The 23480-nt window shown below is 54.0% G+C and overlaps 1 protein-coding gene across 4 annotated transcripts; it reads left to right on the forward strand.

Moving 5' to 3' along the window:
• Positions 1-1558: 1558 nt before the first annotated feature.
• On the forward strand, positions 1559-23361 carry PLCD1 (phospholipase C delta 1). Of its 4 annotated transcripts, none has more exons than XM_070577269.1 (15): positions 1559-1738; positions 10159-10315; positions 13711-13939; positions 19126-19255; positions 19348-19579; positions 20193-20394; positions 20508-20652; positions 20730-20879; positions 20973-21128; positions 21350-21509; positions 21702-21818; positions 22219-22397; positions 22492-22624; positions 22701-22850; positions 22996-23361. In XM_070577269.1, the coding sequence occupies exons 2-15, from the start codon at positions 10291-10293 to the stop codon at positions 23079-23081; spliced, it is 2094 nt and encodes a 697-aa protein (XP_070433370.1). In that variant the 5' UTR covers positions 1559-1738; positions 10159-10290; the 3' UTR covers positions 23082-23361. The 4 variants fall into 4 exon arrangements, with proteins under 4 accessions (XP_070433370.1, XP_070433371.1, XP_070433369.1 ...); XM_070577270.1 differs by having other exon boundaries at positions 1570-1738; positions 10151-10315; XM_070577268.1 differs by having other exon boundaries at positions 1595-2166; positions 10151-10315.
• The last annotated feature ends 119 nt before the right edge of the window (positions 23362-23480 follow it).

Raw genomic sequence — 23480 nt, forward strand, 5'->3', positions numbered from 1 at the left:
TGATGCTTGAGATGAAGCCAAGTCAACTGCTGGCGTCAGAATTTCATTGTGCCTTTGCCTGGGAAGAGGGGCAGGGCTTGAGGAGGCCTGACTGGCTGAGTAGAGGGGCTTGCAGGCCCCCAGAGACATCAGAGGTCCTGGTACTCAGCTCCAAGGCCAGAGGAGGCCCCCAGAGGGCAGTCATAGAGAGGAGAGAGGAGAGGTGAGTGCAGAGAAAGGACCCCCTCATTCTCCCTGCCCCCAGGCTGGGGCCCCAAGTGAGGCATCCAGTGTGGACTTGCTCATCCCTGAGTGGAAGGGAAACTAAGGAGGGTTTAGACAGGCCTGCCAGGGGTCGGGGTGCTCCTACTGCAGCAGGACAGGAAAATGAGTCCCTGTCTGTGAGGGGAGGCATACAGAAGGAGGGGGCCTCTCCAAAGTGCTGAATCTTGACCCATTCAACCCTCAACACTGGGAGACCTGCCCTCCAGCCGCTTTACATCCCTTCCTGAGCTATTCAAGCCCACCTAGGCCTGGTTGTGCTGGAAAGAGGAGGGCTTAGGGTTAGCCGGGCCTCCTCCTCCAGGAGGGGTCCAACTGGCTTCTGCCAGACTCTCTCATTGTCTTTATCAGCCCAGGAGACCTGGGTGATTCAAGGGTGGGCCCAGCACCTCCCCCTATTCTCGCAGGCTCTCTGGGGTGTCTCCCACACTCAGAGCCCAGCTCTCCCAAGGGGCTCTCCCAAAGGGTGGTGGGCAGCAGGGATGGCTGGACTTTCCTTGAGAGTCTCTGGGTACCCTATAAAGAGGGTGTCTGGGTTGCAAGAGTTGAGGATGGGAGTCAGGGGTCCACCTAGGGGCCCCTTGAGAGGCCACCCAAAGAAGGGACCCTAGAGACGTCACCCCACCCCAGATCCTGTCCCCCACTCTGCTGCACAGATCGCCAGGAATTTGGGGTGTGAAGGGCTCAAACTGGACTCCCTGCACCCATTTGCTGTAACCTTTCCCTGTCTCACTCCCCCCTCACCCCCGCCCACCTCAACCCCCATCCCCACCCCCGCCAAAGGCGCTCCTGGGGTTAGAAACTTGCCAGCGAGAGGGGAGGGGACTCTCCTCCGGATAAGGTCCAGGTATTCCTCTCTGAGGACCTCCTAACCCGTGCCCGTGCACCCATTTTGCAGAAGGGAAAGCAGACACCCGGGGAGCCGCGGCTGGACGCCGAGGCTCCCCTTCGCTGCAGCCCGACTGGGCGTCGGACGTTACGCGGTCCCCTCCCCGGGGTGACGCCGGATTCTTTTGAGCATCGCCCCAACCCCAGCGAGGTGCCCACACGCAGGGCGTGGGGCCGGGCTGCCCGCAGTAATGACAGGGCTGGCGGCCTGTGGGTGGCGGTGGCGGCGGAGGAAGCGGGAGAAATCTGGTTATTTCTGGCCGGGACGCGCCCACCTGCGGCGGCCAGGGATGGCCCGGCTTCCCGGCCCCCACCTCCGCGCTCCCTCCCTCCCGGCTCCCGAGGAGGGGCGGGGAGAGACGCGGGTTGGCGGGCTCAGGGGGCGGGGGCGCAGGCGGGCGGCGGGCGGGGCGGTGTCCCGGGCCCACCTCTGCCTCCTCCCACCGCACTCATTCGAGATCTTCCACCGCGCTCCGCTCGGACCCGAGGCCGCCGGCGCTGTCCCGCGCACTTGTGTCCCGCGGCGCCCACCTCCCGCCGCGACGCCCGTCGGGCATGGACGCGGGCCAGGACTTCCTGACCCTGCACGGTGAGTGCCCGGCTGGCGCGCGGGGAGACCCTGCAGGGGCAGACCGCCCGGAAAACCGTTCCCAGCCGTGAGCAGGGGACCCCCAGCTCCTTCGGCCGCCCTCCGCCCCGCCCCGGGCCCGCCCTTCGGCCCTTTTGTCGCATCGGGGAAATCTCAGCCCAGGACTCCCGGGGTGGGTCTGCTGGGCACGACCCTGGGCGTTTCCAGGCTTATCCCCCAGATCCGGCCAGGGACAAGGAGAGGAGTGTGAGTCTGAAGTCTTCCCTGAAGACTATCTCCCGGCCACCCCAGCCTCGGGGGCTCTCCCTTATTCTGATCACGGAAGGCTGGGCTCCATGGTCCAGCGCGCACCGAAAGGCCAAGGAGGGAAGGAACCACCATCCACGAATGACCGAGTTCTCCCCGCCCTGTCCGAGCCGCCGGGAGAGGTGCCTCAAAACCCTGGCGTGCCTGGACCGCGTCAGGCCGCGTGGGTGTGGTGGGGTGGGGATATGGTGGGGGGGGGGGGCGGGCGAGGAGGTGTGCAAGGTTGGCCAAGGTCGGGCTGTGCCGCCGTCACTGCCCAGCGCAGAAATCACAGTCCGCGATGCCGGGTCTGGGAGGAGGAGCCCGATCTTCCCGTCTGCGCACCCTCCTTGGGGGATAGAGTCAAGTCCCAGCTCAAACTGCCTGCGGCTCCACCCTTGTCCAGCTGACCTCTCCTCGGAGGGAACAGAGTCTGGGTCATCTCCTTGCCCTATCGCTGTCCCTCCAGGAGAGAGAGCAGCCGCTGGCTCCCCACTGCAGGGCCTAGAGGTCTTCTAGCTGCACACGACCCCCAACCTGGACCTGACATCTCTTTGCTCCAGCCTGGGGACTCACCCACTCTTAGGGGGGCCTGGCCTTTCTGTCCCCCAGATCATCTGCCAGCTCAGCAAACCCTGCCCCTCTAACACCAATCAGTGCTTCACCACATCTCCCTCTGTTTTCTAGTTCCCTTGGGGTTGGAGACTTTGGTGTCCACTGCCTATCCATCAAAACCATACATGGAGATGATAGAAGGGAGAGAGAAAGGCAGAGGCCCCTGGAATTCAGAGGGACTCAGCGATGTTCCTATCAGCCAGCCCCTAGACTGTCTCCTGTTTCCCAGTTGGCCCAGACCTGGTCCCCAGGGCCCAGAAAGACCTCGCTCAGTGCCCAGAGCTGTTACATTCATACCAGTAGCCTAGGCTCCTCAGGGCAACTTCACCCAGCTGGGTCATGGGATCCCTGCCCCTTCCATTGCTCCCTGTTCTCTCCCCAGGCCAGAGGCGTCCTTAATGCTCCTGTCAGACTGGCAGGAAAGGAGGCTGGGCAGGTCAGAGGACCACAGTGGAGGCCTCTGCCTTTCTCTCTCATCATGCCTTAGCTAACGCTGTTTATCCTGCAGACTGCCACCTCTTCCATGCCTGCCTCACACTCAGACCCCCTGAAAACCTTCTGCTCACCTCTGGGACTGCTGCAGACTCAGCTCATGTTGGAATGAGTTCCATCCTCAGGCATCTGTGCCTTTTTGAGTCTTTCTCCCCTAGCAGCCCTGGTATCTTCCCTGGAGAGGAAGCTGTGTGGAGGCTCAGGCAGCGCCTCCCAGTCCTGTGGCATGTGGTTGGCTGCCCTGGCCCATCCTGTTTGAGACCTGCCTCCTGAATCCTGACTCTGTCCAGCCCTTCCTGTGGGGCTGGCATGCACACTGCAACCCCAAGTTATTTCCCTGAAGACCCTGCTGCTTCTAGCTCATCCCCCAAAATTACCTCCCTTAACTGCCTTTTGTTCTACCTGCAAACCAGATGGGGAAGCAAGACCCACTCAAGGAGAATTGGTGGTGGGAGGGGGTGGTCACTGTGCCCTGTGCTGTCCCAGGTTGTCTACACTTCCTTTGGAGAGTCTGCACCCCTTTCATATTTTGAGTCCCACAGCACTGGATATGCGCTGCAGCACCACACTATCTGGCTTGGGCAGTTGAGGGATCTGCTGCAGAAAGGTCCCCTTCATTGGCCGGGGGGACTATGGGGCCCCCCTAGATATGAGATGTCCCTTCTCTCTTTGCCCTAGTTGCGTGCAGAGGCAGTGTAGTATACAAGCATGGATTCTGGAGGCAAACTACCTGAGGTCAAGTCTTGACTTTTTCATCTCAAACAAATCCCTTGATTTCATTGTGCCTCAGTTTCCTCATCTGTAAAATGGGGGATAAGATCACTACTTACTTCATAGGGTTGCTGTGAGGATTGATTGAGGTAAACCTACAAGGCAATTAAAACAATGCCTGGTACCCAGCAGGTGCTATGTTCCTCCAGGAGGCCCATCCCCCAAGTGACTGCGCCCTATGAGCTGCTGTCTAGTTCTTTGGGAGATGAGGAGCCACAATAAGGTAGTCCTTAGCCAGGAAAAATATGATCAACTGGGATCAATAATCAAGGGGCTCCTTCTGGTGTCTCTGAAGCACTCAGACTTATGTTCCATTGCCCCGTCCTCCTCCTTCTAACCCACTTGCTCTGCTCTCTCCATTCTGGCCAGGCCTGCACTGGCTTCTTCAGCAGGTCCTCAGAAGTGCCCGAAGGACACTACCTCCCAGGGCCCTGCTCTCACTGAACACATCCACCTCCACTAGCTTTTCCTACACCTCATCTCTCCTGCTCCGCTGTAAGAACTCGCTTTTGTAAAAGTGGAAGGCAAGCTGTAGGAAGGGCCTCATCTTGGCCCCAGGAGATCTTGGCTCCAGTCCTAGCTGTGCCTCTACTTACGTTGTGATCCTGAGCAAGTCCCTTTTTCTCTCTGGGTCTGTTTTCTCATCCATGGGATCGCAATACTTATTTCACAGGGGATGTTGTGAGATAAAACACTAATGGGCACAGGAGCTCTAGGTTGGCTACAAAGCCAGTACTCCAAGAGATAATGGTTCCAGAGCCATCATAGCAGGTTGGGGTGGCCAGCCCCTTACCCATCGTAATTATGTTTCAAAGCTGTTTGTCCTTGAGATCCCAGGCCCACACTGCACAGACACACACTGATCTTAACTTTTTCGTGCCATAGGCCACTTTGGCAATCAGGTGAAGCCTGTGCAGCCCTTCTCAGGATCATATTTTTAAATGCATAAGATAAAATATGTAGGAATTCAAAGGAAGCAAATTATATGAGACGTGATTCTATCCTTGGTCCTTTAGTTAAAAACCTTTGGATGTTTTCTCTAAAACAGAGGTTCTCCTCACACACTCTGCTCCCCCTCTTTCCAAATGAAGAACAACTTGTCTGTGCCCATATTTCAGCTCATCTACACTCACACATTCTCATGATTTATTCTCTGTGGTGTGACTTTAGGCAAGTCCCTCTGCGGTTCAGTTTATTGTTATTATTCTTGCTGTGCTTGTTTGTGCTAATGACTGGCTTTGCCTGTGACTCACTGTCAGTGCTGGCGACTGGAGCTGCAGGGAAGCCAATGGAGGAACTCTTCAGAGGCAGAGGAAAAGAGAGGCGTGAGTCAGGCCTCTGGGTGGGGTCCTGACCTTGGCACACAGTAGGGGCTCAATAAATCATTGCTGGGTGAATGAAAGGGAAGTTGTAACTTCCATGAAAGGTCCCACTGTTCCCCAGCACACTGGCAGCACAGTTTTGTGTAAAGTTGCAATCATTCTCATCTATTAATGAAAGCAAGCCGGCGTTAATGAACTCATTTTAAGATCAGCATTTTTTCAAGAATTCCATTTTCCTTCGGAACCTTGGAGATTATTCCACTCAGGTAGGGAAAGTGAGAGAAGGAAACAGGCCTGCCTGAGGTTCACAAGTGAGGCAACAGCCAGTCGAGTCACGATGAATTCGTTGAGAAATTGGGGTAAAATATTCGGCGGGCTCGGTTGTGTGGTCCAGGCTCCATCCCCGGCTCCGCCCCATCCCGTCCTCCGCTGGACTCCGCAGCCCAGCCGGCGGCCCACTGGCACGCCCCTCCTCAGCTCAATCTCGCCCGCCCAGACCTCGGGTGTTCACCCGGACCCCAGCTGGTGTTTAGAATTCGTGACTCTGGCTCCACCTCCCGGTCAGGCCCCGCCCCGACACCGCCTCCAAAGTCGAGGTTCCGTCCCTCTCTGCCCCAACATCGCCTTTCCAGTGAGGGACCATCCCCGGGTTAGCCCACTGGGCCCTGGCTCCGCCCCCGGCCGGCTTCCTGGATATTGCTATGCCTCCACGTCTCCTGTCAGACCCCGCTCCTTCCCCTCCCCACCTCTTTGGCTCTGGCTCCGCCCTCGATCTGCTTTCTGAGCAGTTTTACGCCACTGTTCTGCTTCCTGGGTAAAGAATTTGTCCCACTCCGCCTCCAGGTCTCGGCTCCTCCTCCGAGTTGCCCCGCCTCCCTTGTTCTGGCTCCTCCTCTCCCCTGCTAGATGCCGTTCTGGTCCCACCTCCCTGGGCATCAGTCCCGCCCCCCCGGGACTGGATTTTCCTCTCGCCCCGCCCCCAGAGCCGAGGACACGCCCCTTTGGGCCCGGCCCCGCCTCCTGGATTCTAGCTCCGCCCCTCTACGCCTGAACTCCGCCCTGCTCCCCGCCTTGGCCGGCTTCTGGAGGCTGCGGCGCTGTCCCGGGCCAGGCTCGCGGGCGGCAGGGGCACTGCGGGGCATCATGCAGTGCCTCGGGGTCCGGAGGCGGAGCCGCTCCAGAGAGCTCTACCTGCAGGAGCAGAGTCTCAAAGTGGCGGCGCTCAATGGGCAGAGGCTGGGTAAGGGACGCACGGGGGACCCGAGATCTGCGGAGACTGGGAGGGCAGCTTTTGCAGGGCGCAGACTATTTGTTTCTCAGCTCGGGGTCCTGCCCTTTATCCTTTTATTGCTCCTGTTTAGTACCTCTGTGAGTGTGTGACCAACTTGGGGGCTGTGTTTGCACGAGTGGCATGTGGGGTGAGTACTGGGGGGATTGGTTAGTCCTTCTCCTGATCTACCTCAGGCCCTCCAGAGCTCCCTGCCCCTTGTGACCCCTGACTTCTCCTGTTTATAAATTTATGAGGCACCACTGGATATGTGGCCCTATGTGTAAACTGGTGTGACTGTGTAACCCAATGAAATCTGTGAGACGGTGTGTGGTCCAGTGTGATGCAATGTAAATGTGTGTGCCTGTATGTGACAAGTGTGACAGTGAGTGACCCAGCGTGTGACCCAGTGGTGATTCTGTCACTCGTGTGGTACTTGGAGCCACTGTGCAGCAATGATGGTATGTAACGCTGTATAACCAAGCATGTGACGTTGTGGCACCAGTGTGACAGATCCAGTATGATGCTGTGCACTCTCTGTGACTGTGGGTGACCCAGGTGACCGAGTGAATCTGTCATTCTGTGTTATGGTGTGTGTGTTATGTGGCTATTCTGATGTTTTTCCCTGTGCCCCTGAGAGGTGGCTGCATGAGGTAATGTTTCCTAGCAATGACCCTTCAAGCAGGCTTCTAAGTCTTGACTCTACCATGTAACTTCCTTGAGCCTCAGTTTCCTCATCTGTAAAATGGGAATAATGATAGCATGTTTCTTATAGGGTTGTTGGAGGGATTAAATACATGTGCTAAGAATAGTATCTTATTCAAATATTAACTATTATTATTATGGTGTATGCTATTATCATTATTATGAAGATGTTCTGACACTGTATGTTGTGTGGCTGTGTGACGCCATGTGACAATGTGTGTCACTGTGTGTGGCAGTGTGTGACTATATCTCTGTGTAGCTGTGTATTGCTGTGAGTCCTGGGCCCAGTTTGTCTCCATTATGCATCACCCTAGGTTCATGGGCCAGACCCCTGACACCCCCCTCAGCCTCCTGTTAGCACCTGCAGCACCCTCCTCCCCATGGCCACCTTGCTGTGTGCAGCTAGCCTGGGCAGGTTGTTGAGGCTGCAGGGTCAACCCAGGGGCCCTGAACTCAGAGGCCTCTCACCACTGCCCCTCCGCAGGAGAAGAAGGTACTCCAGCTGAGTGAGTGAGGCTGGATGAGGGGTGCCCATAGACTTTCTGGGTGCTAAGGTAGAGCAGGTAGCCCAGAGGCCTCGGAAACAAAAGGGCCTCAGATAAAGCTCAGAGATGGAGGTGCCTGCCCAGGTTTCCCAGTGGTTCAGAGGGCAGTGGTTATTATCAAGGCCTACCTTGAGATGGAGGTCTGTGTTCCGGAAGCCATGTCGGCAGCCAGAGGACTTATCTCTGCCTGGCCACAGATAGGGCCCACAGCCTGGCTCCAGGACAGGATGGACATGTCATCTCCTCATGGTGTTTTCCAGAACTAGAGGGTGGGGCCCACCTTGTTCTTTCTGACCTCCTCCTCCCATTCCCATCTGTGCTGTTGGCAGTGGCTTATTCTCATGTGTGCCTGGCTTGGAGGGTGGGTGCAGGCAGAGGGTAAGGAGATGTCCCTCCCAGTTGTATCTCAGCCTCAGAAAAGACAGTGGAATCCCCAGCAGAGGCTGAGGTGGCACTCTCCTCTGGCAGCCTGGGAACTCCCTTCCCCTTCCTCTGAGCCCCACAGACTCAGCCAAGAGTTTAGGACATCCTACAGAGGTCCCCTTCTCCTCCAGTGGGCCTCCCCTGGGGCTGAAGGGGAGGTGCTCACACTAAGATAGAGGGGTCTCTGGAAGTGATGGGGAGACTTGGGAAAAAGGTGGGGGAAGGGCCCAGAGACAGCTCCGACACTGTTCTCACCCAGTGACAGTGAGGGAACAGACGCACAGAGAGGGAAGAGAGTTGCCTAAAGCCATGGGGCTGTGGGTATTAGCACTGGGGAGGGATGGAAATGATGTGGGTGGCTGAGGCCTGGGGAAGTGGTCCAGAATGTTCTGTAGGTCCTGTGGGTTATGGGGTAGGCTGACGGGGGAGGAGGAGCATAGATAAAGTGGGAGAGGCTATCAGGGACTGGAGATCTAGGCTCAGAAAAGAAAAGCCTATAGGTCTAGGCACGGGGCCCTCTGACCGGACCCACATGGTCCCTGATACCACCATTCTGCTGGAGCAGAAGGATAAAGATTGCTGAGGCCACATGTTTTAGATTTAGTTTTAGTTTTAGTTTTAGTTTTGATGACACATGTGAGGTGAGATGGTCACTTGGCTCTGAACAGAGCTGGCTGCTGGACTACATGTGGTTAGGATGATCTATAAATAGATACAGATATAGATACAAATATCGATATAGATGTATCTATCTCTTTATTACATTAGGGTGGAGGGGGGTCTCTCTTTGATCACAGTTGGTACAGGGTCTGCTTGGGGATGAGGGCTCTTGGGGAGCCAGGTCTGGTGCCCCTTTGGTGCCTCCTGTTTGGGCCTAGTAGGACAAAGGGCATCGTATCTTTGGGAGCCCATGCCTCAGGTCAGCCTGGGTCTCTGAGAACAGCAAGAGAGCTGGGCAGGAGGGGGCGAAGCAGCCAGGGCTCTGGTCCTCGCTGTGGAGCCCTGAGCCAGGCCCTGCTTCTGCTTCTGAAAGGGCTGCCCTATGCCTTAGAGCTGCCATACCCTGAGGAGTCCCAGACCCAGGACACTCAGAGATGGGGTGGGCAGGGAGGCATCCCAGCGGGTCATACACCGGCCGCAGTGGGCTCATCTGTCTCGTCTGGGGACAAGGGTCAGAGACCCACTCAAGCAGGTCCAAGTCAGGAGTGGGGGTAACAGGGGTGAGGGTGGCAGAGATGGGCCCAGGGTCCCACAGCAACCATGGTGTTGACACCACCAACTACAACTGCTATTATGTCAGGACCTCCCCAGATTCATGCATCATCTCATTTAACCTTAGAACTTCCCTTTGAGGTGGATGCTATTTTTATCCTCAGTTTACAGACAGGAGAGCAGAGGCCCCGCAACATGAAGTCACTTGCCCAGGTCACACAGTTAGTCAGGAGGGGGACCTGGACCCAGGCACAGATGATTCCAGAGCCGCTGGAGTTGGAGAGCTGCTGGGCTTGTGATGCTCTGGAGTCCATTTCCATCTGTGTCTGCCCCTTTTCTTTCCTGCTCTGCCTGATCTTTTGGACCCAGCTTCCTTCAGGTCACTCTGACCCCTAAGTGAGACCAGGAAGGGGCCCACCTAGTCTTTCAGAGCCAGGCCATTTCCTAGGGGTCTGGTTCCCTAGGAACCATGTGTTCTTGGATTAGCTGCCCTCCCTTTGTCCATTCAGCTATGCGTGGCAGGTCACAGTGTATAAAGGATGGCCTTGAGTAGGCAGGTGTCCCAAGGTTCGCATGGCCTCAGCTGGCAATCAGAGATGACTTCCTGAAGGGCAAGCTTGGAGCATGGGTGGGGGAGGGAGAAATGAACAGAAAGCTGAGGATGAGGCTGGTGAGAAGTGGGCTCTGAGAGGGTCCAGAGGTGGGCGTGGCCAGGGTGCACCCTGGGGTAGCAGGGACCTGGAGGAGGTGGCATCTTACCAGCTCTGTCTCCTAGGCCTGCAGGATGACAAGGACCTACAGGCACTGCTGAAGGGCGGCCAGCTCCTGAAGGTGAAATCTAGCTCATGGCGGAGGGAGCGCTTCTACAAGTTGCAGGAAGACTGCAAGACCATCTGGCAGGAGTCCCGCAAAGTCATGCGGACCCCGGAGTCCCAGATGTGTGAGTACCCTGGGGCTGTGGGGTAGGAGGCAGAGTGCGGAACCTGTGCTTGGATGGGGAAACTGATTCTGGCTAGGGTTGGAGGTCACTCATGGACCAGGACCACAGAGAGGGAAACTGAGGCCCAGCCTGGTGGGGCATAGGCCAGTCATGTGATCAGAACCAGATGTGGGGAAACTGAAGCTGTCCAGAGTTGGGGAGAGGAGTCACTGAAATCACTGATAGGGAAAGTGAGCTCTAGTCTGGGCTGGAGAGGGCAGTCATGGACCAAGGATCACAGATGGAGATGCTAAAGCCTTTTAGGGGTAGGGGTACATAACTATAACCACAGATGGGGAAAGCCAGGCTCAGAAGTAGGGAGTGAGCTGGACAGTGCGGTCTGAACTCACAGGTATCTGCTCAGACAGCTGTAGGAAGGAGGGAAGTTGGGCGGATTAGGACTCCAGGTGTGTGAGGCCAAGAACCACACCCAAAGTGCAGGGGCTATTAAGGCCCTTCCGGGTATGAATGATCAGGATGTGAGGTGGGGCCGCAGGAGGCAGCTCCTCCCTGGGACAGAGCCATAGCAGGGATGTTGGGGTGGAGCAGGGCCCAGGAACCCAAGGCTTGGGCCTGCAAATGGAGAGTGCCCTCTTCAAGGCGTTAGGGAGAAAGTTCTGCTGACTGCTGCCCTTTAACCTGAGAATACCCTAAAAATTCTCTCTGTGTGAGAGGTTCACTCTGCACCTGTACCCGGTGGGAAAATTTTAGACCAATGCTATCCAAAAGAACTTTCTGAGTCCATGAAATTGTTCTATATCTGTGCTGTCGAATACGGGAGCCACTAGCTACCTGTGGCCACTGTGCACTTGAAATGTGGCTAGTGTGGCTGAGGCACTGAACTTTTAATTTTGTTAAATTTCAACTAACTGATATTTAAATAGCCACATGTGGCTGGTGGCTGCTGTATTGGATAGTGCAGAGCTGTCACTGCAGCTGGATTTCATACAACCCAGACCCCTGGAAATCCCTCACCCTTCACCTGCCCTTGGCTGTGGGGGGCGGGCAGGGTCAGCCCACTGGCAGGTCTACAGGGAATGAAACCAGACACAGGTGACAAGCCCCAGGTGGGAGGGGGGCAGAAGGATGGGGAGGGTCAGCCCACCAAGGGCGCCCCAGGAAGGGTCTGTCAGGCCTCAGGACACTGGACAGAAACCTGAGAAGGTACAGCCTGCCGGCCTGTGGCCTGTCTAACGACCAGAGGTGAGGCAGGACAGGAGCGGGGTCAGATGGAGAGAGCCATGCTGGGGCTTTGGGGATGTGGGCCATGGAAGGTTTCTGAGCAGGGCAGGGCAGGGTTGGAGGGAATGGAGCCTGAAGTGCTCTCAGAAGGCCACCCTCAGAGCGTGTCTGCCAGACAGCATAGGAGTGACCCAGACTTTGTCTCTGTCTATGGCACCAGCCAGGCTCCGTCACAGGGTTTTGCCCTGATATGGGGTTTCCTGTTAGACGCTGGTGGATGTTGGCACGGTGGGAATGGGGCATCTTGCACTCTGAGCCCTGGGGATTCCTGAGAGCCCACGAGTAGCCAGTACATAGGCATGGTTCCCAATGGGGCATGGGGGCAGACAGGAGTAGGAGACTCAGGCTTTTCCAGACCTGTGCTGGCGAGATGAGAACCTCGTCCTGGGGTGGCTGTGAGCACAAGGGCAGGAAGAGCATCCCAGGCAGTGTGAGCAAAGTGCAGAGGTGAGAATGAGGAAAGGGTGTGAGTGAGGGGCCTGCACCCTGAGAGGAGGGGCTGCAGGGATGACAGGTCCAGGGTCAGGTGCCAGGTGTGCTCAGGTGAGGACCATGGGTGGAAGAGGCTCTGTTCTATGTCAAAGACCCAGAGACAGGTCTTGAGCTGAGCATGCTTGTTGACTGCTTTCCTTCGCTGGGCAAGTGAGACTGTCATCCTCAACTGTACTCTACCCTTCAGGGAAATGAAGGCCAGGTGAGGGCGGAGTGGAGCAGCCCCTTACCCAGTTCTCTCTGCCTCTGCTTCCTGCTCCCTAAGTCTCCCTTGATCCTGCCACCACTAGCCCCCCTCCACTCTGGTTCCCAGAGGCAGACAAGGCATTATCAGCAGTGAAGGCATCTGGACTTTCTCTCTGGTGCTGGTGGGCGTGCTGGCCTGGGAGCTCCAGGCTCAGGCTTCCTGTTTTCATTCCCAGCCAGAGTCAGCTGCAGCTGGTGTGGGGCCTGGGGGCGCACAGGAGGCTGAGGGCAGAGGGATTAGGCAGGGATCTCTCTGCCCCCTAGATGGCCCAAGGCTCACATGTCCCACTCCTCAGAGCCTGCTGCCCAGGCTGGGCACATGCCACACACATGGGGCCTGCAGGTGGCTAGGAGGCCCCTGGGCACTCAGGGTAGACACCAGGAGGGACAGGCGGGCTTTCAGCCAGAGCTGGTCTAGGAGCCAGGATAGATGGATATGGATGGCTCAGGATGGTGATGGGGAGGCAGGGACAGAGTCTGGACCCTGATGCTGGGAGGCCCAGCATGAGCCTGGCTGGTGGGACTGGCTCCCAGCCAGGCCAGAGAGGGCACTTTAGGAGTGAGCAGGGGTAAGCAGGGCCTTGCTGCCCCCTGAAGCTTGGAAGGCTGGACTGGGCCAGGAGGGCCCTCCCCTGCCTCCCAAGGGGAGAATGATATAATCTCTCAGACCCCAAGGGGCACCATCCAGTCTGCCTTTTGGGACCGTGGAGGGCAGAGCCTTCCTGCACCCTCCTTGATACATACCGACACACACAGGGCAGGTCCCTGCCTACCCTCTGACACAAGCACTTCTCTCTCTGTCTCTGGCCCTCTGCCTCCAGACCCCAGGGCCAGGGCCGACTGAGGGTGGCTCCAGCCCCCTGAGTAGTCAGGAGAGGGGCCTGGAGGCTCTCATGGCTGTCTGAGGGGAGGATGAGTCCAAAGTCAAGTACAGTAGGGAGGGTGTGTGGCCTCTTCTCTGTCACAGGCCCCAAGCTCTGGACTGGTCTCTCCCCATCTCTTTCTAAGAGCCCTGCCCTGCCCTGCCCTGATCCTCTCCCAGAGTCCTGCTCCCTCCCAGCATGGAAACAGCGGGTCTAGGGTGCCCTTCCTACCCTAAAGTCGGTCCCTCTCGCTCTGTCACTCCCTGTGTGTTTCTACTCTGCCCACTATAGCTGTGTCTCTTGGTCCTTCTCCACCTGTTTCTGTCTTCCTTCCTCCTTTTTGTCCCTTCTTGTCTGTCCTCCTGCCCCTCTCCTTTCTCTCTGGATCAAGGCCTAAGCTCCAGCCCTGGCTCTCTCTAGGCTATGCCCCCTCCATTGTGGCCTCGGCCATGTCAGAAGCAGGGGTTGGCCTCACACCTCTCTATTCCCACCCCCCCAATCCCCTTCTTGCAGTTTCCATTGAGGACATTCAGGAGGTGCGGATGGGGCACCGCACAGAAGGCCTTGAGAAGTTTGCCCGTGATGTGCCCGAGGACCGCTGCTTCTCCATTGTCTTCAAGGACCAGCGCAACACGCTAGACCTCATCGCCCCATCGCCAGCTGACGCCCAGCACTGGGTGCAGGGTTTGCGCAAGATCATCCACCACTCGGGCTCCATGGACCAGCAGCAGAAGCTGCGGCAGTATCCTTTTGGTGGCAGTGGCTCCAGGCCCAGCCTGTGGGTACTGGCTGTGGTCATCCCCAGAGCAACCTGGGTGTGGAAGATACTCAGCTCAGGCTGTGATACCAAAATAGCATGGACTGGGGGGCTTAAGGAAGAGGAATTAATTTTCTCACAGCTCTGGAGGCTGGAAGTCCAAGATCAGGGTGTGGCATGGTTGGGTTCTGGTGAGAGTTCTCTTCCTGGCTTGTAGACAGCTGCCTTCTCCTTGTGTCCTCATATGGCAGAGAGAGACAGAAAGATCTCTGGTGTCTCTTCTTAAAAGGGCACTAATTCTATCATGGGGGCCCCACCTCACGATCTCATCTAAACCTCCCAAGGCCCCATCTCCAAATACCATCATCTTGGGGTTAGGGCCTCAGCATATACATTTTGGGGAAACACAATTCAGTCCATAGCAGAAGGGAAGCAGGGAATGTACCTGGAGGCTTCTTTGATCTACCCTGATCCACTGCAGCCCCCTGATGTCTCCTCTTCCCCCCTCTGTAACCAGCACGGACTTGGAAGGCTGCGGGGAGCAGCCTGCTTCAGTGAGACACCTATTCTTGGACGTTTTAATCATGTTTCCTAGAGTTACTACATTTTTTCTCTCTGGGAATTTGAGAGGCCATGGTGCCTGCCTGTGCCATCTTTGGGGAGTGATCAAGTTCCCCTGGGCTTGATGTGCCCACCAGCCTGCAGGCTTGAAACAAATTCACTTCAAAATCTAGGGGCACAACAACACACTAGTCTCTGATTCAAGGTGATCAGGCTTCTAGTACGTAGGATTAGGGCGGAACAAGCTCCAGCCCTTTTTTTTATGACAGCTTTATTGATGTAATTCACGTACCATATAATTCACTGACAAAGTGTACACATCAGTGCTTCTTAGTATATTCACAGAGTTATGCAACCATCACAATTAATTTTAGAACATTTCATCACCCCAGAAAGAAACCCCATAACGTATATCAGTCACTCCCCATTTCCCCACAACCTCCCAGCCCTAGGTAACCACTGATCTACTTTCTGTTTCTATACCTTTGCCTTTTCTGGACGTTTCATATAAATGAGATCGTACAGTCCTAGGTAACTGGTTTCTTTCATTTAGCATAATGTTTTTAAGGTTCATCCATGGTGTAGCATGTGTCAGTACTTCATTCCTTTTTTATTGCCTAATACCATTCCGCTGTATGGTATTCCACATTTTATTTATCCATTCAGCAGTTGATGGACATTTGTGTTTCCACTTTCAGGCTTTTATGAATAATGCTGCTTTGAACATTTGTGTATAAGTTTTTGTGTGGACATATGTTTTCATTTCTCTTGAGTATATACTAGAATTTCTGAATCTTATGGTAACTCTGTGTTTAACCTTTTGAGGAACTGCCAAACTGTTTTCCAAAGAGGAAATTTACATTCCCACCACCAATGTATGAGGGTTCCAATTTTTCACATCTTTGCTAACATTTGTTATCTGTCTTTTTTTAAGATTGGCACCTGAGCTAACAACTGTTGCCAACCTTATTTTTTTTTCTGCTTTTTCTCTCCAAATCCCCCCAGTACATAGTTGCATATTTTAGTTGTGGGTTCTTCTAGTTGTGGCATGTGGGACGCCACCTCAGCATGGCCTGATGAGCAGTACTGTGTCCGTGCCCAGGATCCAAACCTGTGAAACCCTGGGCCACTGAAGCAGAGCACGTGAACTTAACCACTTGGCCACAGGGCCGGCCCCTGTCTTTTTAATTATAGTCACTCTTCTGGGTTTGAAGTAGTATCTCATTGTGTTTTGATTTGCATTTCCTGGATAGCTAATGATGTTGAGCATCTTTACATGTATTTATTGGCCATCTGTATATCTTCTTTGGAGAAATATCTATTCAGATCCTTTGCCCACTTTTTGTTATTGTTGTTAAGCTTTTTAATGGATCTATTTATTTTAATTTTAATTTTTAATTGTGGTAAAAAATATACAACATAAAATTTACCATCTTAACCATTTTTTTTCGTAAGGATTGGCACCTGAGCTAACAACAGTTGCCAATTTTTTTTTTTCCTGCCTTATCTCCCCAAATCCCCCCTGTTACATAGTTGTATATCTTAGTCTCGGGTCCTTCTAGTTGTGGTATGTGGGATGCTGCCTCAACGTGGCCTGACGAGTGGTGCCATGTCTGCGCCCAGGATCCGAACCAGCAAAACCCTGGGCTGCCGCAGTGGAGTGCGGGAACTTAACCACTCAGCCACGAGGCCGGCCCCCATCTTAACCGTTTTTAAGTGTATAGTTCAGCAGTATTAAGTACATTCACATCGTTGTGCAGTCAATCTCCAGAACTCTTTTTATCTTGTAAAACTGAAACTCTACCCTTTTTTTTTCTGAGGAAGATTAGCCCTGAGCTAAATACTGCCAATCCTCCTCTTTTTGCTAAGGAAGACTGGCCCTGAGCTAACATCCATGCCCATCTTCCTCCACTTTATACGTGGGACGCCTACCACAGCATGGCTTTTGCTTAGCAGTGCCATGTCCGCACCCGGGATCCGAACCAGTGAACCCTGGGCCGCTGAGAAGCAGAACCTGTGAACTTAACCACTGTGCCACCGGGCCTGCCCCTGAAACTCCACCCATTAAACAACTCCTCACTCTCCCGCCTCCACACCTCCAGCCCCAACCCCTGGCAGCCACCATTCTTTCTATATCTATGAATTTGACTACTCTAGGTACTTCACGTAAGTGGAATCATACAGTATTTGTCTTTTTATGATTGGCTTATTTCACTTAGCATAATGTCTCAAGATTCATGCATGCTATAGCATATTGGAGGATTTCCTTCCTTTTTAAGGCTGAACAATATTCATTCGTATGTGTCTACCACATTTTGTTTATCCGTTCATCTGCTGATGTTCCCTTAGTTTGCTCCCACCTTTTGGCTATTGTGAATATTTCTGCTATGAGCATGCACGTACAAATATCTCTTTGAGACCCCTGCTTTCAATTCTTTTGGGTGTATACTCAGAAGTGGAATTGTTAGATCATATGGCACTTCTATTTTCAACTTTTTGAGGAACCTCCATACTGTTTTCCATGGCATCTGCACCATTTTACATTCCCACCAACAGTGCACAAGGGTTCTAGTTTCACGTCCTTGCTCACCAACTCTTGTTATTGTCTGGGAGTTTTTTCCTTTTTGATTAGGTATCTTATTGTGATTTTGATTTGTGTTTTACTAATGATCAATTATGTTGAGCATTTTTTAATGTGCTTTTGTGTAGCTTCTCTGGAGAAATGTGTATTCAGATCCCTGGCCCATTTTTAATTGGGCTATTTGTCTTTTTATTATTGAGTTGTAAGAGTTATTTATATATTCTCGATAGACGTCCCCTGTCAGATATATACTTTGCAAATAAGTTTTACCATTTTGTGGGTTCTTTTCTTTTTTTTTGGTAGTATTCTTTGAAGCACAAAAGTTTTTAGTTTTGGTGAAGTCTAATTTGTCTACTTTTTGCTTTTGTTGCTTGTGTTTTTTGATGTCATGCCTAACCCAAAGTCACAAATGTTTACTCTTAGATTTTCTTTTGCACATGGCTATCCAGAAACTTGATTTTTCTTTTTACCTGGCATTCTGCCATAATTATTGTATATACATATATTTACATAAAACATGCATATATATGTACAAATAAAATTTGGAAAATATGGATATGTTACAATGAAGTTTTAAAGGCTCGCAAAATCCACCTCCTCCAGAAACTATTGATATTTGGCTTCTCCCCCCTAATTTTTTTCTGCATTTCAACTTGCTTAATGATGCATTTGCCAAAAATAGTAGAGGTCATACATTTGTATCCATTTTCAGTGTAACATTATGTCATAATTATTTCCCTGTAAACAACTTTAATGACTGTAATATTCCACTGAGTGGGTGCACTATAAATTATGATCCAGTCTTTTATTGTTGAACATTTAATTTATTTTTAGTCTTTCACTACTCTAAATAACATTGCAAAGAACTATGTTCATAAAATCTTTCAGTATTTAGGAGTATTTCCTTACCAATAAATTCCTAGAAGTCAAGTTACTGAGTCGAATGATATAACCATTTAAAGCTTTAACTAACCCTACATCACTTTCCTGAAGCTTGTACCAATTTACTTTACCCAAGTGATGGATAATGTCCATTTCACCTCACCCTTCCCTGTATTGGGTGATATACTTTTAAATTGCTAATTTTATAGTTTAGGAAATTGTATCTCATTTTCAAATTTTACTGTGTTTACTGGTAATGTTTGCAAAAAGTCAGTTTATATCCCTTTTTCATGCAGTTATTAAGGTCATCATACTGTTTTCTTTTGAATTAATTCTTCAAAGCCTTTGCTGCAAATGCTTCCTCCAGTCTGTCTGATGGGCAGCTTTCTTTTCTGTTTGGTCCTCATAATTTTAAAAGGTTCATATGGCATCATTTATGTTGTTTCCTTTGTGATTTCTTCTGAAAGCCTGCTATCCTTTTTCAGCTGTGTTGATGAGTTCTCGTTATCTCTGTTCCATAGTTAGTTCTCTATTTCCTGTGGAATGTGGAGCTCCTCCTTCTCTAGTTCTCAAGGTCAAGGCTGAGGGGAGAAAGGACAGAGGTAAAGGAGAGGAGGGAGCCTAAGTGCCCCAACCGTGATAACATGATCCAGGCTTTATTTTTGCATGTCATGTCCCAACCTTCTGATCAGTGGCTTGACATTTGCTCTTTCCTGTAAAATAAGCCTCAAGTGCTATAGTCAAGTTGGCTAACAATTATATATTGAAAACCAGAAGGGCATACCTTGAAATGTTACAGTATTTATCCCTAGTGGTAGGACTATGGGGAATTTGTTTGTTTATTGCATTTTCTAAATTGTCTATAATGAACCCTTTTATAGTGAGAAAAGAAATGTTTTTAAAAACTTGAAAGGGTTTAAAGCCAGCAAATAGGAAAAAGACCCCTTAATAGGATGTAACATTTCCTCCAAAGAGGCCACCATGCCTTGAATGTGGATGTGCAGTAAGTCAGGCTGGCAGGGAGCTGTGTCTACAGGTAGTCTTGGTCCACACGGACCCAGGAATTAACCTTGGGCTTGAACCATGGCTCTGGCTGGGACCTTGGGGGTTCCATGGCTCCTGGGTTCTTTCCTTACTTCTGGCCCAGCTGGATCCACTCCTGTTTGCGAAAAGCTGATAAAAACAAGGACAACAAGATGAGCTTCAAGGAGCTGCAGAACTTCCTGAAGGAGCTCAACATCCAGGTGGACGACAGCTATGCCCGGAAGATCTTCAGGGTGAGGCAGGAACCGAGGGCTGGTAGTGGGTCCTTGACCCTAGCCCAGGGCCGGCTCTGAGCCCTGCCCACCTGGCTGTCCTGGCTTTGCAGGAATGTGACCACTCCCAGACAGACTCCCTGGAGGATGAGGAGATTGAGGCCTTCTACAAGATGCTGACCCACCGGAAAGAGATCGACAGCACCTTTGCCAAGGCTGCGGGCGCCAGGGAGACCCTGTCGGTGGATCAGTTAGTGGCATTCTTGCAGCACCAGCAGCGGGAGGAGGCGGCAGGGCCTGCACTGGCCCTTTCCCTCATTGAGCGCTATGAGCCCAATGAGACTGGTGAGGGCCTGTGACTGGCAGTCCCGGGGCCACACTGGGCTGGGAGACCCGTGGGGAGACTGCAGCCCAAGAGTAAGGAGCTGGAGGGAAGGGGGGCACCTCAGCCAGGCCCTGGGCCCTGGTCAGTTATTTGCCTGCCCCAAGAAAGCAGGGAGATGGGAGACAGGGCTCCAGCATCACTAGCCCTCTCTTGGTTCCTCCTGCAGGGGTTTTAAGGACCCCTCCCCCAGGAAATAGAGAGAAGGCTGAAGCAGACGCTTTTCCTGTTTCTTTATTTGTGCCCATCCTGGGCCCAGCTTTGAGATGCAAGACAGGGCCCTGTTCTAGAGAGGGTTCCAGTCTGAAGGCACAGAGAAGGAGGAGATGAGGCTCTGCCCTCAGGGGCCTCACAGTGTGAGGCAGAGGAGGAGGAGACAGGGCCCTGCCCTGGGGTAGTCACAGTCTGGTCAGGAGACCCAGTTTATCCCCTTCCACGAGATATCAAGGACCAGCTCAGGACAGGGAGGCAGGGGGAGTGGGGGCTCTTCCTCCCAGAGCAGTGGCACAGTGAAGGTCCCCTGGAGGTGGCTGGCTGGCAGAGGGCTCTTACTGGCACCGGTCTCCCCAATCCCAGCCAAGGCTCAGCGGCAGATGACCAAGGACGGCTTCCTCATGTACCTCCTATCGGCCGATGGCAGCGCCTTTAGCCTGGCGCACCGGCGGGTCTACCAGGACATGGGCCAGCCGCTCAGTCACTACCTGGTGTCCTCCTCGCACAACACCTACCTGCTGGAAGACCAGCTCACCGGGCCCAGCAGCACTGAGGCCTACATACGGTGGGGCCCCAGGGTGGGGGGCGGGGGGGCGGTGTGCATGGTGGGGCTACCCGGTGGGGCTCAGGGGCTGCCAGGTGGGAAGGCAGGGGCTTAATGGTGCCTCCTACCTGCAGGGCGCTGTGCAAAGGCTGCCGCTGCCTGGAGCTCGACTGCTGGGACGGGCCCAACCAGGAGCCAGTCATCTACCACGGTTACACTTTCACCTCCAAGATCCTCTTCTGCGATGTGCTCAGGGCCATCCGGGACTATGCCTTCAAGGTGGGCATACCCCATGGGGGAAAAGAGGAGGCTGCTAGGAGCCACCAACCCCTCCTAACCTGCCTTTGGGCCTCCAGGCGTCCCCCTACCCCGTCATCCTGTCCCTGGAGAACCACTGCAGCCTTGAGCAGCAGCAGGTGATGGCACGACACCTGCGCACCATTCTGGGACCCATGTTGTTGGACCGGCCGCTGGACGGGGCTACCACAAGCCTGCCTTCCCCTGAGGTGCACAGTGGGAATGGGCGTGTCCAGAGGAGAGGACAGGGGGACTGGCTGGGAGGCCAGCTTGGTCTTGACCTGCTGCCCCTCCACCCTTAGCAACTTAAGGGGAAGATCTTGCTGAAGGGGAAGAAGCTTGGGGGGCTCATGCCCGCCGGAGGGGAAGGCAGCCCTGAGGCCACTGTGTCAGATGAGGATGAGGCTGCGGAGATGGAGGATGAGGCAGTGAGGAGCCGAGTGCAGCACAAGGCCAAGGTTCAAGGGGGAGCAGTGTGGGGGCAGCCCTGGGGCCCTCCCCCATCACCCCATGGGATATTTGCTTTGTCTCAGTTCTCTGTGGCTGCCACTCAGACCCTCTGCCCCCCTCTCTCTGTCTGTCTCCCTATCTCTGTCTCTCTGTGTCTGGGTTTCTGGCTCTCTCAGTGCCCACCTGCCCCAACCTCTGAATCTAACTCGGGCCTCCCCATGGCCCCCAGGAGGACAAGCTCAGGCTAGTGAAGGAGCTCTCCGACATGGTCATTTACTGCAAAAGCGTCCACTTTGGGGGCTTCTCCAGCTCTGGCACCCCAGGGCAGGCTTTCTATGAGATGGCGTCCTTCTCTGAGAACCGCGCCCTCCGACTCCTCCAAGAATCAGGTGAGCTGATCAGCACCCTGAGGGTGCTGCCTGTCTGTCTGACCATCTGAGCTGGCCCGGCCAGGCCTGGCTCCCATCACCGCAGACATCACCCAGAGTTGGGACTCCCTGCTGTTAGCAGACAGAGCTGGTGGGGAGGGGCTTGGGCTCACCAGGAGGCAGCCACATCTGACCAACTCACACCCCACTCAGGGAACAGCTTTGTCCGCCACAACGTGGGTCACCTGAGCAGGATCTACCCAGCTGGGTGGAGAACGGACTCCTCCAACTACAGCCCCGTGGACATGTGGAACGGGGGCTGCCAGATCGGTACAGTTTGGCTGGGGCTGGGAGGAGGCCTCGGTGAGGGTTTCAGTCCAGAGGGCCAGGGGCCAGGAGCCTCTGGGGACCCAAGCAGGGCCAGACACAGGCATTTGTGGGCTCAGGGGCTGGTAATCTCCGTTTGGAAATATCCCCCCACCAGCAAGTCACAGTGTCTGAAACCCCATCGTTAGCACACTAGTCCTTTGAATTCTGGTACCAGAAATGGAATGTGAGGTTCGTGTGGTGTGTCACTTAGGGTGGCAGAAGGGCAGTAGGCATCTGACTGATCCTGGACCCTGCTTCTGCCTCACCGTGTGACTCTAGGCCTCAGTATATCCTGAGCAGGCTGGGCTCTAGGGCCCCTGAGGCCGGTCTCCAGCCTGTGACTGCTTTGTCCTGCCTGTAGTGGCCCTGAACTTCCAGACACCTGGGCCAGAGATGGACGTGTACCAGGGCCGCTTCCAGGACAATGGGGCCTGTGGGTATGTGCTGAAGCCTGCCTTCCTACGAGACCCCAACTCCACCTTCAACTCATGTGCCCTGGCTCAGGGCCCCTGGTGGACTCAGAAGAAGCTCAGTGTCACGGTATGGCCAGCCACAGGAGGGACAGGTGCCCATGGGCCTCCCTCCCTGCTCACTACCACTTCTGAACCCTTAATTTCCCCCCACCTTTTCTCAGGTCATCTCAGGGCAGCAGTTGCCAAAAGTCAATAAGAATAAAAATTCGATTGTGGACCCCAAGGTGACAGTGGAGATTCATGGTGTGGGCAAAGACACAGCCAGCCGCCAGACCCCCGTAGTCACCAATAATGGTATGTGCTGGGCCTAGGCTGGGCCCACCTACTGGAGCTGCTGTCCGTGCTGTTGACGTGGTGCCTGTACCTCTAGGTTTCAACCCGTGGTGGGACACGGAGTTTGAGTTTGAGGTGGTTGTGCCTGAGCTTGCCCTTGTGCGCTTTGTGGTAGAGGATTATGATGCCTCCTCCAAGAATGACTTCATTGGCCAGAGCACCATCCCTCTGAGCAGTCTCAAGCAGGGTGAGTGTTTGTTGAGGGGAGGGGGCCAGGGAGGGGGAGGCAGGGCCTGGCATCTCTTGGGCTGGGTCCTGCTGCTCCTTGAAGCATCCTCTCTGAGTGACCAGAACTCTCCCTGTGTGCTCCTTCCCACCTATCTGCCCGCCAGGATACCGTCACGTCCACCTCTTGTCCAAGAATGGAGACCAGCACCCATCTGCCACCCTCTTTGTGAAGGTGTCCCTCCAGGACTAGGCTTGGGGGGGTCTGGTGGTAGCTCCTCGAGTGGGCCAGGCTCTCTGTCCACGTCTGGGGTTCAAGACAGGTATGGCTCTCCCACCCTTTCACTCAGAGCTAGAGGCCCCGCACTGCCTTCAGCTCTAACGTACTGTCCATGCTGCTGCCTCTTTGGGGGTCTCAGGAGCAGGTCCAGACCCTGGAGCTGTCCTCAATTCCGTTAGGAAGAACACTGCAGCCCTCTCTGCCCTCTGGCCAGCCCTAGGTTGAGGGTTTTTATAAAAATCTTTAAGACTAAGTCCTGTGGTCTCTTTACTTGGACACCAGAAAAATCCCTGTAAAGCATGTGTATGTGTGTGTGTCCCAGAGCACTGGAGCACCAGCACCTCGCTCTCCACCTATCACACACTCATACTG

This window comes from Equus przewalskii, chromosome 15, assembly GCF_037783145.1.
Source record: "Equus przewalskii isolate Varuska chromosome 15, EquPr2, whole genome shotgun sequence".
Taxonomy (NCBI): Eukaryota; Metazoa; Chordata; class Mammalia; order Perissodactyla; family Equidae; genus Equus; species Equus przewalskii.

What these genes read in the sequence shown, in the direction of transcription:
- PLCD1 (XM_070577267.1), top strand. Translation starts at nt 6,130, where the DNA reads ATGCCGTTCTGGTCCCACCTCCCTGGGCATCAGTCCCGCCCCCCCGGG. An exon ending in ATGCCCGGAAGATCTTCAGG is followed by an intron (nt 19,256 to 19,347) that starts GTGAGGCAGGAA and finishes CTGGCTTTGCAG; the next exon opens with GAATGTGACCACTCCCAGAC. An exon ending in CTATGAGCCCAATGAGACTG is followed by an intron (nt 19,580 to 20,192) that starts GTGAGGGCCTGT and finishes CCCCAATCCCAG; the next exon opens with CCAAGGCTCAGCGGCAGATG.